Here is a 15,209-nt window from a genome sequence, read left to right on the forward strand (position 1 = left end):
GAAGACACCGAATTGCAAGCAATATTGGATGAATGATACTTTGAGTCAGAAGCAAATGGCAGCAATGCTAAATGTTGGACAACAAACAATTTCTGACCATTTGAAAGCTATGGGAAAGATCCAAAAGTGTGGAAAATGGGTGCCACATGAGTTGAATGAAAGACAGATGGAAAACGAAAAACCATTTGTCAAATTTTGCTTCAGAGACATGAAAGAAAATCAATTTTGCATCGAATTGTTACTGGCGATGAAAAATGGATTTATTTTAAGAATCCTAAATGGGAAAAATCATAGGTTAATCCGGGACAACCATCAACATCGACTGCAAAACCAGATCGATTCGGCAAGAAGACAATGCTCTGTGTTTGGTGGGATCAGAAAGGTGTGGTGTATCATGAACTTCTAAAACCCGGTGAAACTGTGAATACTAATTGCTACAGACACCAAATGATCAATTTGAACTATGCATTGATCGAAAAAAGACCAGAATGGGCCAGAAAACATGGCAAAGTAATTTTTTTACACGACAATGCACCTGCACACAAAGCAAAACTGGTTCAGGATACAATCAAAACACTTGGCTGGGAGCTGCTACCCCACCCACCGTATTCACCAGACTTGGCCCCTTCCGACTACCATTTGTTTTCATCAATGGGACATGCACTGGCTGAGGAACACTTCAATTCCTACGAAGAAGTCGAAACTTGAGTGTCTGATTGGTTTGCTTCAAAAGATGAACATTTCTATTGGCGTGGTGTCCACAAATTGCCAGAAAGGTGGTCAAAATGTATAGAAAGCAATGGTCAGTACTTTGAATAAAATGTTTTTACTTTTCAATTCAAAATTAGTGTTTCATTATCACAAAAAAACACTCATTTCATACTGGTACACCTGGTAGACAGGGGGAGCTGAGGATGAATTAAGAAGTAAATATGTCTAAGGAGAAGAAGAAAAGGAAGCTGTAAGGGGGAAGATGCTGAATGCTGCTGTCTTTACTATAAGAATAATTTCCACTATCATGTATACTTTCATAGGCTCATTTATTTTGCCTTTCTTGTGCATTGTGCCCTACAGTATCATATTTTGAAGCAATTCTATCCCTGTGCAGATAAAGTTCTTATCCCACATGAGGGTGAGTAAAATGATGTATGATATCAGTGCACAAACTTTTGCAGGTCACTGTATAAATGTCATTGACCTCTGATATCTCTGTACATGTACATACACAGTATGTCCAATAAGTATTAAGACTGAAAGTAATCTTGTTCTAAAAGTCTACAGTTTGATTTTGATATTCAGCAGTGAAACTGAGCCCTGCTTCTGATTTCCCTCACTAATCCAAGCAGATCTTATAATATTATAAAATGTGAATAACCTGCCTCAAGAATAATTTCAGTTGCCATACCCAGTGATATGTCACAGATTGTAAGGGAGGCAATGGTCAACAGAATGTGGCAATGTTGTCCCAACCACCTTAGTCAAGATTTGGCTGCCATGCCGACTTTTTGTTCCGTCAGATTAAAAAAAGAGCCTAAAAGGACATTGTTTTATGGCAAGTGAGGCAGTCCAGATATCTCCAGCAGGATGCCTCAGCAGCCTTGTTGGCTGCAGTTGCTAACTTCAAGGGGGAGGGGAGGAGGGGTTATGGAGTCTGGAAAAGATATTGGTGAGAAAGATAATTTTTTGATGAACATTAACTCTCTGTGCATGTATCTTCAATAAATTTCTTATCATAGCATAACCCTCAATACTTACTGTACTTTGTTGTCGAGCATATGGAGCATGTTGATCCAGGTTTCATAAAAGTGGTATTGATTTTCAATAAAAAGTACCAGTTGTCCTTTTCTTTTCATTAAAAAGCCAGAACTGCTTTCATACCCCAAGGCCACTATCTAGTGTTATCTACAAAGTATCAACAAACAACAGTCAAATTAGCAAACACAGAAAAGTGACAGTGGGCATCAGTGACAACAAGTGTAATATATAATTACTGCAAAACAGTTTGTCCACAAACTTCATAAAAACAACAAAAATAAAACATAATGATGTCTTAATTAATCTACTGTAAAAGCAGATACGTGTTTCATAAACTTAATAATACTGAAAAACAACTCATCAACAAATATAATAAAACACCATAATAGTGTAAATATTGCATAAATTCATTTACATTCTAAGAAATCAACACATGTAACAGGCATTGCAATCAGTATATATTATTTTATATTGTTTTTTTATGTTGGCCTTACAGGCAGACACTTTAAAACCATGTTCGAAGAATGTGCAGAAATAGGAAGGAAAAATGTGGACTACAAGTCTACCTTTGCTTCTCATTTAATTTCAAATGGTCACAGTGTAACTAACATTGCCAATAACCTCACAGTTTTGCATTGTGTTTGTATGCTGATTTACCCTTGGTGCTTCTACTTATTTGCCTTGTTTCCTAGATTGAATGTTTGTTTGTCTTAAGGTCTCTGACATCATCTTTTGTCCTTTCGTTTTTCATAATAATACTTTTTACATGCCTCTTTCTTGTGAGTCTATGTCAGTCTTGTAAATAACAGATTGTTGTGTATTTAATTTGATTTTTTAAAGCATTTTATCAACTTTCGTCTCATCGCTTTACTCTCCCTGCTTACTTCCCTGCCTTCTATAGGCCCCCATTGTCACCTGTCTCACATCTCTTTAAGTGCCACCTCCTGGCATCTCTCTTCAGTCACTCTGTGTTCTCTCAGATGCCTAACATGTAAGTTCATTTTATGTATATTGATTTCATCGATTGGAAACGAATTTTCACAATATTTATGTTTTTATGGTGTTTTAATGATGTTTATTCGTAAGTTTTTCCAGCATTATTTAGTTCATGTAACATATATCTATTTTTTTTAGTAGACAAATTCAAATGACATAACATTTTATTTTTGTTGCTTTTATGAAGTCTGTAGATGAATTATTTTGCAGAATTAATGTATTATGCTTGTTGTTGATGTTGCCTACTGTTGTTCTTTCTTGGCTCTACAACTCATGATGAGCCTTGGCCTCTTCTACAATTTCCTTCCATTTCTCTTGGTCCTTTGCCAGTAGTCTCCAGTTTCTATAGCCCATCTTCCTAAGATCTTCGATTACTCCCATCTTCCCATCTGGCCCATGGTCGACCACATCCTCTCTGCCCTCGTAGCTTTCCTTGTAATATTCTTTGTGGTACTTCTGTATCATTCATGCAAGCCACATGTCCCGTCCACCTCAGTCTGGATGATTTCACTATCCTTCAGATGGATTGGTATTTGTACATGATATACAACTCATGGTTGTATCTCCTCCTCCATCTTCCTCTTTCACAGATTGGGCCGATAATTCAACTAAGTACCTTTCTTTCAAATGCATCCAGTATTTCAATATCTTTAGTTGTTAATGTCCAGGTTTCAGAGGCATATGTAAGCACTGGTCATATAAGTGATTTTTAGATAGTTAATTTAGTGGTGCGAGACAGGAGCCTTGAGGATAGAAGTCTTGTTAGGGCAAAATAGGCTCTTTTGGCTAATATTAATCTCTGCTTAATTTCATAGGAGGTATCATTTAGATTGGTAACTGTCAAGCCCAGGTACTTGAAATGTTCAACTCTCTCAAATGTATAATTGCCCATTGTTAATACATTTGGCATATTTTTTCTATGTGCTTTTCCAGCTGCCATATAATTTGTTTTTTTGTTCATTTATAATTAACCCCATGTTCCTACTAGCATGTTTGAGATCTGTAAATGTCTCTTCCATTGCTTTTTGGGTTCTTGCTACTATATCAGTGTAATCTGTGTAGGCCAGTATCGGCACTGATTTATAGACAATCGTTCCCCTATTCAGAACGTTTGCTTTTCTCATCACCCTCTCCAGGGCGGCATTAAAGAGAAGACATGCCATTGCATCCCCTTGTCGCACTCCATTTTTAATACTCAGAGTATTGGACATCATTCCTCCTATTCTTATACTACCTTGTGTTTCACTCATTGTCATTCTCACTAGCTTTACCAACTTTCTTGAGATTCCCAGTTCATCTAGAACTTGATATAACTGCTCTCTATTTATGCTCTCATAAGCTACTTTGAAATCTATAAAGAGGTGCTGCATGCCAACCCCATATTTGTTTTTTTTCCAGGATTTGTCTTAAGGTGAATATTTGATCTATAGTTGACTTCCCAGGAGAAATCCGCATTGGTACGGCCCCGTCTCCCTCTGTATGATTGGGAGGATTCTGTCGAATAGTATATTAGAGAATATTTTATATCCCAGATTAAGTAGTGTAATTGCCACATTCCATCTGATGACCTTTCTTATACATGGGACATATGATACCCTCTTTCCATTGTTGGGGCATTTTTTCCTCTTCCCATATTCTGGTGACCATTTTGAGAAGGCTTCATTCCAGGTCTCTGCCTCCTTGCTTTAACAGTTCTTCTGAAATACCATTTGTCCCTGCCACCTTGTTGTTTTTCAATTTCTTCGTGTCACTTTTCACTTCTCCTATATTTGGTGGGGCAGTTTTGTTGTCTGGGTCCTCTTCCCCATTCATTTCTATTGGATTCCCTGGTACAGTTATTCTAGGGTTGAGGAAACTATCAAAATATCTGCGCCATCTTTCACATATTTCCTTCTCTTCACTTATTATATTCCTTGTCTCATCTTTTATTAAGTTTATTTTACTACCAGAAAGCTTCCATGCCACATTCACCTCTCTATAGAATTTTCGTATTTCCTTTTTGCTTCTCATGAGCTCTATTTCTGTGACACTTGCTTTCATCCATTCTCTCTCTCTCTCTCTCTCTCTCTCTCTCTCTCTCTCTCTCTCTCTCTCTTTTTTTTTTTTTTTTTCTATTCTTCTACTATCCTCCTCGTACAGTGTGATCACAGTGTCCTTCTATATGCTTCGTTCTTTTCTTCAGTTGCTATTTCGCATTCAGTATCAAACCATGATGGTCTTACTTGTCTTGTCCCAGTTCGAAGTATCTCTCTTATCAATGTCTCCGCCGTCTTTTTTATCGCTTCCCACTGATCTTCAATGTTATATTCTCCAATGTTTATCTGTATATATGTTTGGGCCTCTGAGACTCCTTTCGTCCAATAGGTCCGATTTGTGTCTCACATCTGTCAAAACATGGTCGATCTGGTTTACTGTGTTTCCATCTGGTAAGGTCCATGTTCCCATATGTATTTCTTTATGTGGGAACAGTGTTGATCCTATTACCATACTTCTAGATGCTGCGAACAGTATGAGCCTTTCTCCTTTCTCATTACTTGTTGCACGTTTGCTGTGGGGGCCAATTATCGGTCTATAAATCTGTTCTTTCCCCACCTGAGTGTTTAGGTCTCTGTGTATTATTTTGATATCATGTTCTGGGCACTCATCTTAATCTCTTTGCAAAGATTCATAGGATACTTCTTTCTTGTCTTCTTCGGATTCTTCTGTTGTTGCATGGGCATTAATTATGGAATAGTTAAGGAATTCCCCCTTTATCCAGAGTGTCGATAATCTTGGACTAATGGGTGTAAACCTTATTACCAAATGCTTTAATTGATGATGTACAACAAATCCTGTCCCCAGCTCATGATTTCTTTTGCTGCAGCTGTAGAATATATTCGCTTCTTTCATTTCTAAAACTCCACTACCCATCCATCTAATTTCTTATACTTTGCTTCAGATTCATCATTTGATACAGTATTACTTTCAGTGCCCCTGGCGATATGGGGATTTCACATTCCAAGTACCAATATATAGATCTGATCTATGTCTTATATTTATCTTCTTCCTTATTTTCCCTCCTTCATTTACTTGTATTCCATCCTCATCCTCCATTTTCATGCCAGGTCCATTTTCCTTCATTCATACAGCTTTGTTTGTAGAAGTTTTGCAACAATCGTTTTTTACTGAGCAGGCTGTCAACCCTGCGTCCAACCCCTACCAGGGGAAGAGCGATTTTTAATCAGGGTTTTTTTCCCTTAGCCTTTGGAGACCCAAATCCCTACTGCAAGGCAGCAGTTGTTGTTTTGCTAGTTTTGGTCCACCCCGGGTATTTTATTTCCCTGGTGTCCACCATATCTGGTGAAAGTTCCCCAATCCGCCACCTGGGGAGACACCCAATGGGAGACTAGCAACTCCACATGGGCATGCCTGCTGTTACAGTTCTCTATTTGACTAACTCCATTGTACTTTGTTGATATCACTGGATGATGGATTGTCTTTTTCCTGCCTCATCATTTTTGGATGATATCAATTTTTTGCCCTGAAGCAACACAAAATTAAGGGTTCACTTATTATCCCAAGTTTATGGCATGTCAATAAAACTATAACTGTATCAATCAAATTTACCTTCTCTTTTATCTTTATATGATATCACAAATTTGTTGCACCTCCTCTCACTTTTAATTTTATAAAGCAAAGAGGCATTCTGTTTCATTGCTACCTTACTTCCTAAAATACTTCCATATGAGCATCCTACCATTATTCAGTACAACAGATTTTCAAGGACAACAGAGAGAAACTACAATATAGATCAGATGGGGCAAGTCTTGCATATTGAACATACATGTGTACTGTCTAATAGGCCACTCTGCATGGAAAAGATTGTCTCTGCAGTGCTATACTGATTCTTATGTCATGTCTTTGTTACAAGTTCCTAATTCCCATCATGGTTATTAAAATAACAAATGATCACTTTTCCTAATATTTGAAAACAATGAAAACATTATGTGTATCTTTAAAAAAGTTTTAGTCAAAAAGAAAAATTTTGGCCATGCTGCTGTGGCAAATTGCTACACCAGTTTTTTTTTACCTGTTTATTAGTAAAAAATTAAAAACCTGTTGTAACTAGACAAACAAACACCAAAACATACCAGTTATTCAGAACTAAAATACTGATCATGGTTTTTAAATGTGGTTTATTCAAAATCTTCTACTCTTTCATGAGATTTGCAGTTAAATTATGTGGATGTGTTTGAATGGAATTGCAGAAATTGCACAGTCAGGAAAACAAGTTACACTTGTATAAAACTTCATTAACCATTGTACAGAAAGATGTACACTACTGTATGGTTTCCATGTTCAAATCCCTCTTCCTTCTGTACCAAAGTTCTTTACAATAGTTTAGAGCCCATTGCTGCTACATATTTGCATATACTTTGAGAAATCTCATGATAAGCTTTTTAAATTTTGTATCAGCATATATGAATTATACATATTTCTCCATCTCTATACTGGCCTTTATCCCATATCTACACAAGGCTGGCATGTAAATTTATGGATTTGACAATGCTAGTGGTAGAGAGTGGCTGGATGCCCTTTCTGCCACCATCCCTTCATTCCCTCAGGACGGAATTTGTGCACCCCAATTGTCTGTGTCTAGTGTTATCCCATGTGAAAGTATCTGAATGCTTTCTAAATGTAGGTACCAGCCTGGTATTCACCTGATTAGATGTGGGAAACCACCTAAAAGCCACATCCAGTCTAGCCGGCACACTGGCCCTCATCATCAACTCACCAGGCGGATTCGATCCAGGGCCAGCACACCTCCCTGAATCCCAGAAGCGGTGTATCCTGTGACTTATACATGTGGTGATTTATCCCAAGACTGTGTAACTTCAACACACTTGGTGTAAAAGATCATGAGAGAGAATAAATAAATAAAATCATATAGACACTAAGCAAAAATTGTCAGCATTTTGAAATATTATTGAATGTGCATAGTAAGATAGTCGAGCAGATGTTATTGTTTTTCTTGTTACTATTTCTGATGTTATGTGGGATGACTGTTAAGTATTCTCCTTTGTAGTTATTCATTTCTAGTATGACTTATGTGTTTTCTTTATTTTTTTCAGACTTGCCAAGTTGTGATCAGAGAGCCATACAGAGATGGCAGGGAAAATAGTTGGACGGGTACTGGATTCATGAGAGCATTTACTGGCTCTGAACTTGAATTCCCAATTAACAACATTCAGCAAGGAATGGATTATGACATAGTTATACGTTATGAGCCTCAGGTAATTCTTCACTGCTACGACAACCTCCTTGCAAATTTTTCATTCACTCATAAATTATATTGTACCTATGAAAACTAAACTTAGACATGTATTGGCTTCCTGGAACAGTTTGGGAACAGAAATGCAATCAATTTGCTGTAGTTGGAGATAAAGTGGAAACAGTTTTTTGTAGTCAGCTGTTACCGGATGCTCTAGAGGCAACCAATTAATTTTCTTCTGTATCTTGTCTGCAGCAAAACTTGTTAGTTAGTACCATGTTATCATTTGTTCCGCGTTGGATGTTTGTAACGCTTCAGTATAGGTGAAGTCCTATCATTCCATCGTCTCAGTGTCATCTTTTGTAACCTGTTGCAACCCATCATGTTTGCCTCCAACACTGACAGCCAGTGATATCTTCAGCAGAGAATGAAATAGTAATCAATTGGAGGCTAATGTCTTATAATAGCATTCTGTACCTGATTTATTATAGTTATCATAATTTGTTTGCAGATGTTGTTGAAAAAATTATAAACACTCTGAGGCAAAGCATCACATGGATGAAATTTTATTCACACATTAGATGGTTGCACACTGTACACTGATGAGCCAAAACATTATGACCACCTGCTTAATAGCTTGTTTGTCCATCTTTGGGATGAAATGCCTAATTGATTCTGCATATTAGGGATCCAACAGTTTGTTGGTAGGTTTGTGGAGGTATATGGCATTAGATATCTACACTCTTCGCTTAATAATGGGCCGCTGATTTGTGTATGCAGTGATGGCATCAGTGACCCAGATGGGTTCCATAGGATTTATATCAGGCGAATGTGGTTGCTGGGACATCAATGTGAGTTCACTATAATTCTCCTCAAACCACTGTAGCACAGTTCTGGCTCCAAGACATGAACAATTGTACTGCTGAAAGATGACATTGCTTCAGGGGAAGACATCAAGCATGAAGGGATGCAGGTGGTTCACAGCTGTCAGCGTGTCTTTGGTTACAGCTACAGGTCCCATGCAAGAGGTGGAGAATGTCTCCCATGGTATAATACTGCACCCAGCAACCTGTGTCCATGGCGAGGTGCATGTTTCAATCCACTGTTCACCTTGATGGCAGCATTTGTGGAGACGACCAACAACTTAGTGTAGCAAAAATGTGATTCACCCAAAGAGCTGACATGTTTTCATTGACTGACAGTTGAATCCCGATGGTCCCGTGCTCACTGCAATCATCATAACTGATGATGTCATTGGGTCAATATGTGAACAGGGGGAGGGGTGGTATGCTGTGGAGCTCTATGTTCAACAATTTATGATGAATCATGTGCTCTAAAACACTTGTGTGTGCACAAGGTTTGTGCTATTTTGGCAGAGATGCTACAGATCACTAGCTATCCTATTTAACAGAGCAGACAAGCCTTTGAACCCCAAATTCTGTGAAGAGTCATGAACATCCAACCATTAGTGCCTAGTGGTAGTTCCACTGTCTTACCTCTTTTTGTAGATCCTCACGACAGTACCATGTAAAAATTCAACCAGCTTTGATGTTTTCAAGATACCTGTCCACAGGTTCTGCATTGCAGCCCATATCTTCACTAGGATGATTCTGCATATGTGTATGCTCCACTTACATACTTTTGTTACCATGTCACATGCCCTCAACACCACCAGGCAGCATCCAGCGTCATGGGAGGCAGTGGTCATTATGTTTTGGCTTATCAGTGTATTTGGTCATAATCACAGGGTACTATACTAATGGACATATTAGCTTTGGAAATGGTCTTCAGTGCCTTGTAGACCCTCTTCTTGCTACATTGTGTTTCTTCAATCATGAGTAGAAATAATCACTGAAAAGTTACATCATCTTGGGAGATAGTGTTCCATGTTACTTCCAGCTATTGCTGTAGTTGGTAATTGGATGTTATTGTTTCTGAAGACAGGACCAGATGTCATCCCATCATGACCTACACATGCTCGGTAAGAGAGAAGTCTGCTGCTTGTGTTTGCTGGGAGAACTGACAGACTTCCGTTAACTCGAAGAACTTGTTGTTGGCAACAATAATGTGCATTTTACTTTACAACCTCAAGTTTGCATTTAGTAATGCTCTGTTCTGTCTTGGTTCCATGTTTCTGGCAGTGTTATTTGTACATTAACAACACTACACAGCAGTATGGATATGTTTACTGTTGTGGAGTTGACCAATACACACTTTGTGTATGGGTTAATTGAATGTAATGGAAGAGCAGCACAATGACACTAAGTTGACCTGTTCCCACATAGGCAGCAACTACATGACAATTTTAAAAACCAGCTTGAGGACTGTTGTATTACTCTGAGTTTTGTGTTGTACCTTTTGGTGGTTGCATATTATAAGCTTTTTCACTGTTGTCAAGGTATTTCTGCATAAACATAGGTAATTGCAGTAACAAACTAAATAAATCACAATTACACTATTACTGTGTAATGAACCATATACCACAGGTCCCTTAACTCCAGTTTTAATCTTCCTTATGTTCAATTTTGAACATGGCTGATAATGCAACAACCGTAGATGAAATTTATAATATTATTTGAAAATACAGCTCTTTGGTTGCACAGGTAAAAAATTTTCAACTTTACCTAGGTTTCAACTGCTCTAAGGCAACCTTCATCAAAAGTAAAAAATTTTTACATTTCCGATAACAGAGTTTTGGAATAATATAAAAATTATTAAATTAAACATATGTAATAAAATTACATCATAGCTAACTGCTACGGTACAGTAGACAAAGAAAGCATACTTACATAGAGTAAATAGTTATGAAACGGTTTAGAGCAACAGTGCTCACGTTAAAGATAAAAATATGTTTGTACATTATAAAATTTTCCTAGGAATGCTTAACTTGATTAAGATGCGCCACTAAGGGTCGCGTGTGCGGCCGGCACTGTAAATAGCATCAGACTGACAGGCGCGCGTGCCGTCGATGTTAGCAAGTCAGCACCTTGTATCGCGCCATCTAGTATTGAATGCTTGTAATTTACAGTGACAACAGCTGTCAGAAGCATTGGAACGGGAGTGCACGTAATGTGCTGATTACATTATGTCAGATAGTATGTAACAGATCGAAAGGTGAACAAAATATTATACTGTAAAACAGTGAGAGAGAGAACAATATTTAAGGCTACAGTACAGGAAGCATAATAGCAATATTCCACGTTAAGTGATTTTAAGCAAGGGCTTTACACCATCAAAGAAATTTTTATCATGTAATTGTAATTGCTCATTGAGGATTAAATGGTCGTTACGGGAAAGATGTTTGAAAATTTCCAACTGTTCAAGAATATCAAATCTGAAGCCTTTATTTTCTGTATGTAAAATACTAATATCATGAACATCTTTAGGTTTGTCTCCTGTGATAAGAAGGTGGTCAGCGAATGACGAATTATGTACGTTTGTACCTTTTTTCCCTAATAGATGCTCTTTATATCTAATCGAAAAAGCTCATCCAGTCTGTCCTATATAATAAGCTGAGCAAGTGTCACAGGTGATTTTATAAACGCCTGAGTTTTTCAGAGGTGACCGTCTTGGTTTTAAATTATCGATAAGATTATTTTTGAGAGAGTTGTTGGTAGAGAAAACTATGTTGCAGTCATATTTATTTTTAAGGAGACGTTGCAATCTGTAGGTTATTGGCCCTACATACGGTAAAGAGAAGTATTTCTTCAAATCGCTAGGCTCGTCAATAGTGGTCCCAAGCGTAGTAATTCTGTTATTGGTTTTCTGTCTGAAGACGTCATCTACTATATTTGATTTGTAACCATTATTAACTGCAATGGTTTTAATTAGATTCAATTCGGTTTTTAAATTTTGAGAGGACAAAGGGGTAGAGATTGCTCTATGAACAGCAGAGTCAAAAAATGCTTTTTTGTGAGATCGTGGGTGTGTGGAACAGGATGGCACAATTTGATCAGAAAAAGAATCCTTACGAAAAATATTGAAAGAGATTTTGTCATTCACTATTGTCAAAGTTAAGTCTAAATAATTTAACCGACGGGAGTTGTTTTCAAGTTCACATGTGAAGGTGATTTTTTCATGTAGTTTGTTAAAGATCTCGAACAGGTGGTTCATGCCATCATTCGTTCCATTATAGATGATTAAAATGTCATCGACGTACCTAGAATATGAAACAATTCCTAAGGTGGTAGTGGAAAAATTTTTGAAAAATGTCTCTTCTAGAGAGTTGATAAAAATGTCTGCTAGGATGGCAGCTAAGGGATTGCCCATAGCGAGACCATCAGGTTGTTGGTACAGCTGACCATTGAATTCGAAATAATTGTACTTTGTTACGATTTGCATTAGCTTAATGAAATCAGTGATCTGTTCATCAGAGAGTTCTTTTTTGAACAAACGTAAGTTATTCTCTATGATATCTAAAGTTGTTAGTACAGGCACATTGGTATGAAGGTTTTTAATATCAAATGAGAACATCTTTGTGTCTTTTATTTTGTTGATAAGGCTCTGACTGTTAGCTATAGAGTAATTATTTCGAAAAACATAAGACCTTTTTAATTTATCATGAAGGAATTTTGCTAGATCATAGTAAGCGCTGTTCATACTATTAGAAATAGGCCGTATAGGGTGATTTATTTTGTTGACCTTAAACTGGGACCAAAGCTTAGGTGGCTGGGGGTTCATGTTAATCAGCTGTTTTTTCTGGAATGGCTTAAGTAAGGAATTTGCATGATTGACCGCGGATCTAATTTCTTTTTGTAAAATTGCGATAGGATCTACCTGTAGCTCAGAAATATTGTTTTCCTCCGAAAATTCTAAAGTTTTTGCTACATATTCATCTTTTGTAGCAATAATAAGAGAATTCCCTTTATCTGATTTGGTTATGAGAGCATCATTATCTCTAAGTTTAACAGTAATAGAGTTGATTAATTTTTTGTCATAGTTGACATTTTCAGGGCAAACTACATTTCTACTAAGCAAATTACATACATCATGAGCAATTCTGGTCTGTTGCGATCTTTCGATTTTTACACTATCTAGACCAGTTTTCAGTTCAACAATGATATTTTCTATTACATGCTGATCAGATAAGTTTGGTTTGACATTGTATTTTAAACCTTTTCTTAACAAAGAGATTTTATCTTTAGTATAAATTATGTCAGTTTTATTTAAAATCCTATTAAAAAACTTATGATCACTTTTTTCAAAATTATCAGTGCACTGTGCCTTGTTTACAAGTAAAAGGTGAAGAAGTTTATCCAATTTTTTCTTATATCTGTTATAAATGACTTGCCTATGCACTTCTATGCTCCCATTAATATTACACCAAAAGTCATCAATTTGAAAGTTATAATGGTTGCGGAACATTTTGGTAAGTTCAAAATTGTAAGATTTCTGCCTGCTCAGCCTCTGTTACATACTATCTGACATAATGTAATCAGCACATTACATGCACTCCTGTTCCAATGCTTCTGACAGCTGTTGTCACTGTAAATTACAAGCATTCAATACTAGATGGCGCGATACAAGGTGCCGACTTGCTAACATCGACGGTGCGTGTGCCTGTCAGTCTGATGCTGCTTACAGTGCCGGCCGCACACGCGACCTTAGTGGCACGTCTTAATCAAGTTAAGCATTCCTAGGAAAATTTTATAATGTACAAATATATTTTTATCTTTAACGTGAGCACTGTTGCTCTAAACCATTTCATAACTATTTACTCTATGTAAGTAAGCTTTCTTTGTCTACTGTACCGTAGCAGTTAGCTATGATGTAATTTTATTACATATGTTTAATTTAATAATTTTTATATTATTCCAAAACTCTGTTATAGGTAATGTAAAAATTTTTTACTTCTGATGAAGGTTGCCTTAGAGCAGTTGAAACCTAGGTAAAGTTGAAAATTTTTTACCTGTGCAACCAAAGAGCTGTATTTTCAAATAATATTATAAACTTCCTTATGTGCCTATCAACCATTCAACACTCATGAATATGCCATATTCCTTCACCCTGCAAAAGACTTAGGAGAAGTGATAGTAAACAGTGGTGATTATGACCTGTGTACCAGAATCTTACATGGACACTTAGATATTAATCAGTCATAATATTAATTGGTCATAACTTTCACTATGAGAGCACAACCATAATTATTGTTAGACCTCACCAACAAATGGGTTATGCTGTGGAATGACTGGTAATCATCTTCTAGTGGCTGTATTTCTTCCAGAACTTGAAAACAGAGGAGCTTGCCATCAGATTCTGTACTCCATACTTATTGAATTGCTTAACACAATACAGCCTGCTGTGGAATGTAGTCCAAGCTGCCAGAGGTGGTGGTCATGTGTGTGTGAGGTGTGCTTGCTTGTGTGAATGGATTTGTGTGAGTTTACATTTCAGAAGAAGGCTTTAGCTGAAAGCTAAATGTGTAACAAGCTTTTCATTGTGCCTGTTTGCAACACAGTGTGTCATCCTTACAGTGAATAGCAATCTGTATTTTTCCTTTATTTAATATTAGTTTTTAGTGCAAAATCTAAATGTAATGTGTAATTTTTAATGCAAACCCTTATCATGTACATGATCACTGGTTAATGGATAAAGATGAATGAATAAATAAATATTTTCTGCAGTACATGTATTTTATGTCTCTGCTAGATAGAAATTTGACTATTGACTGCTGTACTGAAGCCTAGGTAATTCAGATCATTCAACTCTCTTTATAGAACTCCCAAAAGCAGATAAACAAAAGCCTCCAGAAATTTATATAAAAAGGAATTAAAATGAAAATAATACAGATTTTTTTCCCACAGTAAACTGAGTGTTGTAAGGTGGCCTATAGATCATTGTATTTCAAGCACCAAAAACTGTAGAAAGTTCATAAATTGTTTCCTAGCTCTATTCAATGAGCTATTTCCTCCCAGAAATTGTCAAAAGAAAGAAAACCATAAACATAAGTGGCTTACACAAGGAATCAAAATTTCTAGTGTCGGAAGTAGGCAGCTCCGCAATAAGCTAAAAATGAAACAGAAATCCTGGTTTTGTTAAGTATGTTAAATGCTATAAAGCTGTATTCAGAAAAGTTGTACTGGCTAATAACAGATCTGTCCTCAAACATAGAAACAAGACAAAAGTAATACGTTTATATGAATGTGGTATCTGTTCTTTCTGAACTCTTACGGGAATCGGCGGTAAAGCCGCAAGTAATGAGTATGAT

At 36.8% G+C, this 15,209-nt stretch overlaps 1 protein-coding gene across 2 annotated transcripts in view; it reads left to right on the forward strand.

Annotated features, from left to right (window-relative positions):
* LOC126469957 (laminin subunit beta-1) overlaps positions 1–15,209 on the forward strand; it is a 358,919-nt gene that overhangs the window by 277,003 nt on the left and 66,707 nt on the right. For both annotated transcript variants that reach the window (XM_050097369.1, XM_050097370.1), the window contains one exon: positions 7,863–8,024. In XM_050097369.1, coding sequence (XP_049953326.1) covers positions 7,863–8,024 — 162 coding nt within the window. The remainder of the gene's footprint in view (positions 1–7,862; positions 8,025–15,209) is intronic.

Source organism: Schistocerca serialis, chromosome 3 (genome assembly GCF_023864345.2).
Source record: "Schistocerca serialis cubense isolate TAMUIC-IGC-003099 chromosome 3, iqSchSeri2.2, whole genome shotgun sequence".
Classification (NCBI taxonomy): Eukaryota; Metazoa; Arthropoda; class Insecta; order Orthoptera; family Acrididae; genus Schistocerca; species Schistocerca serialis.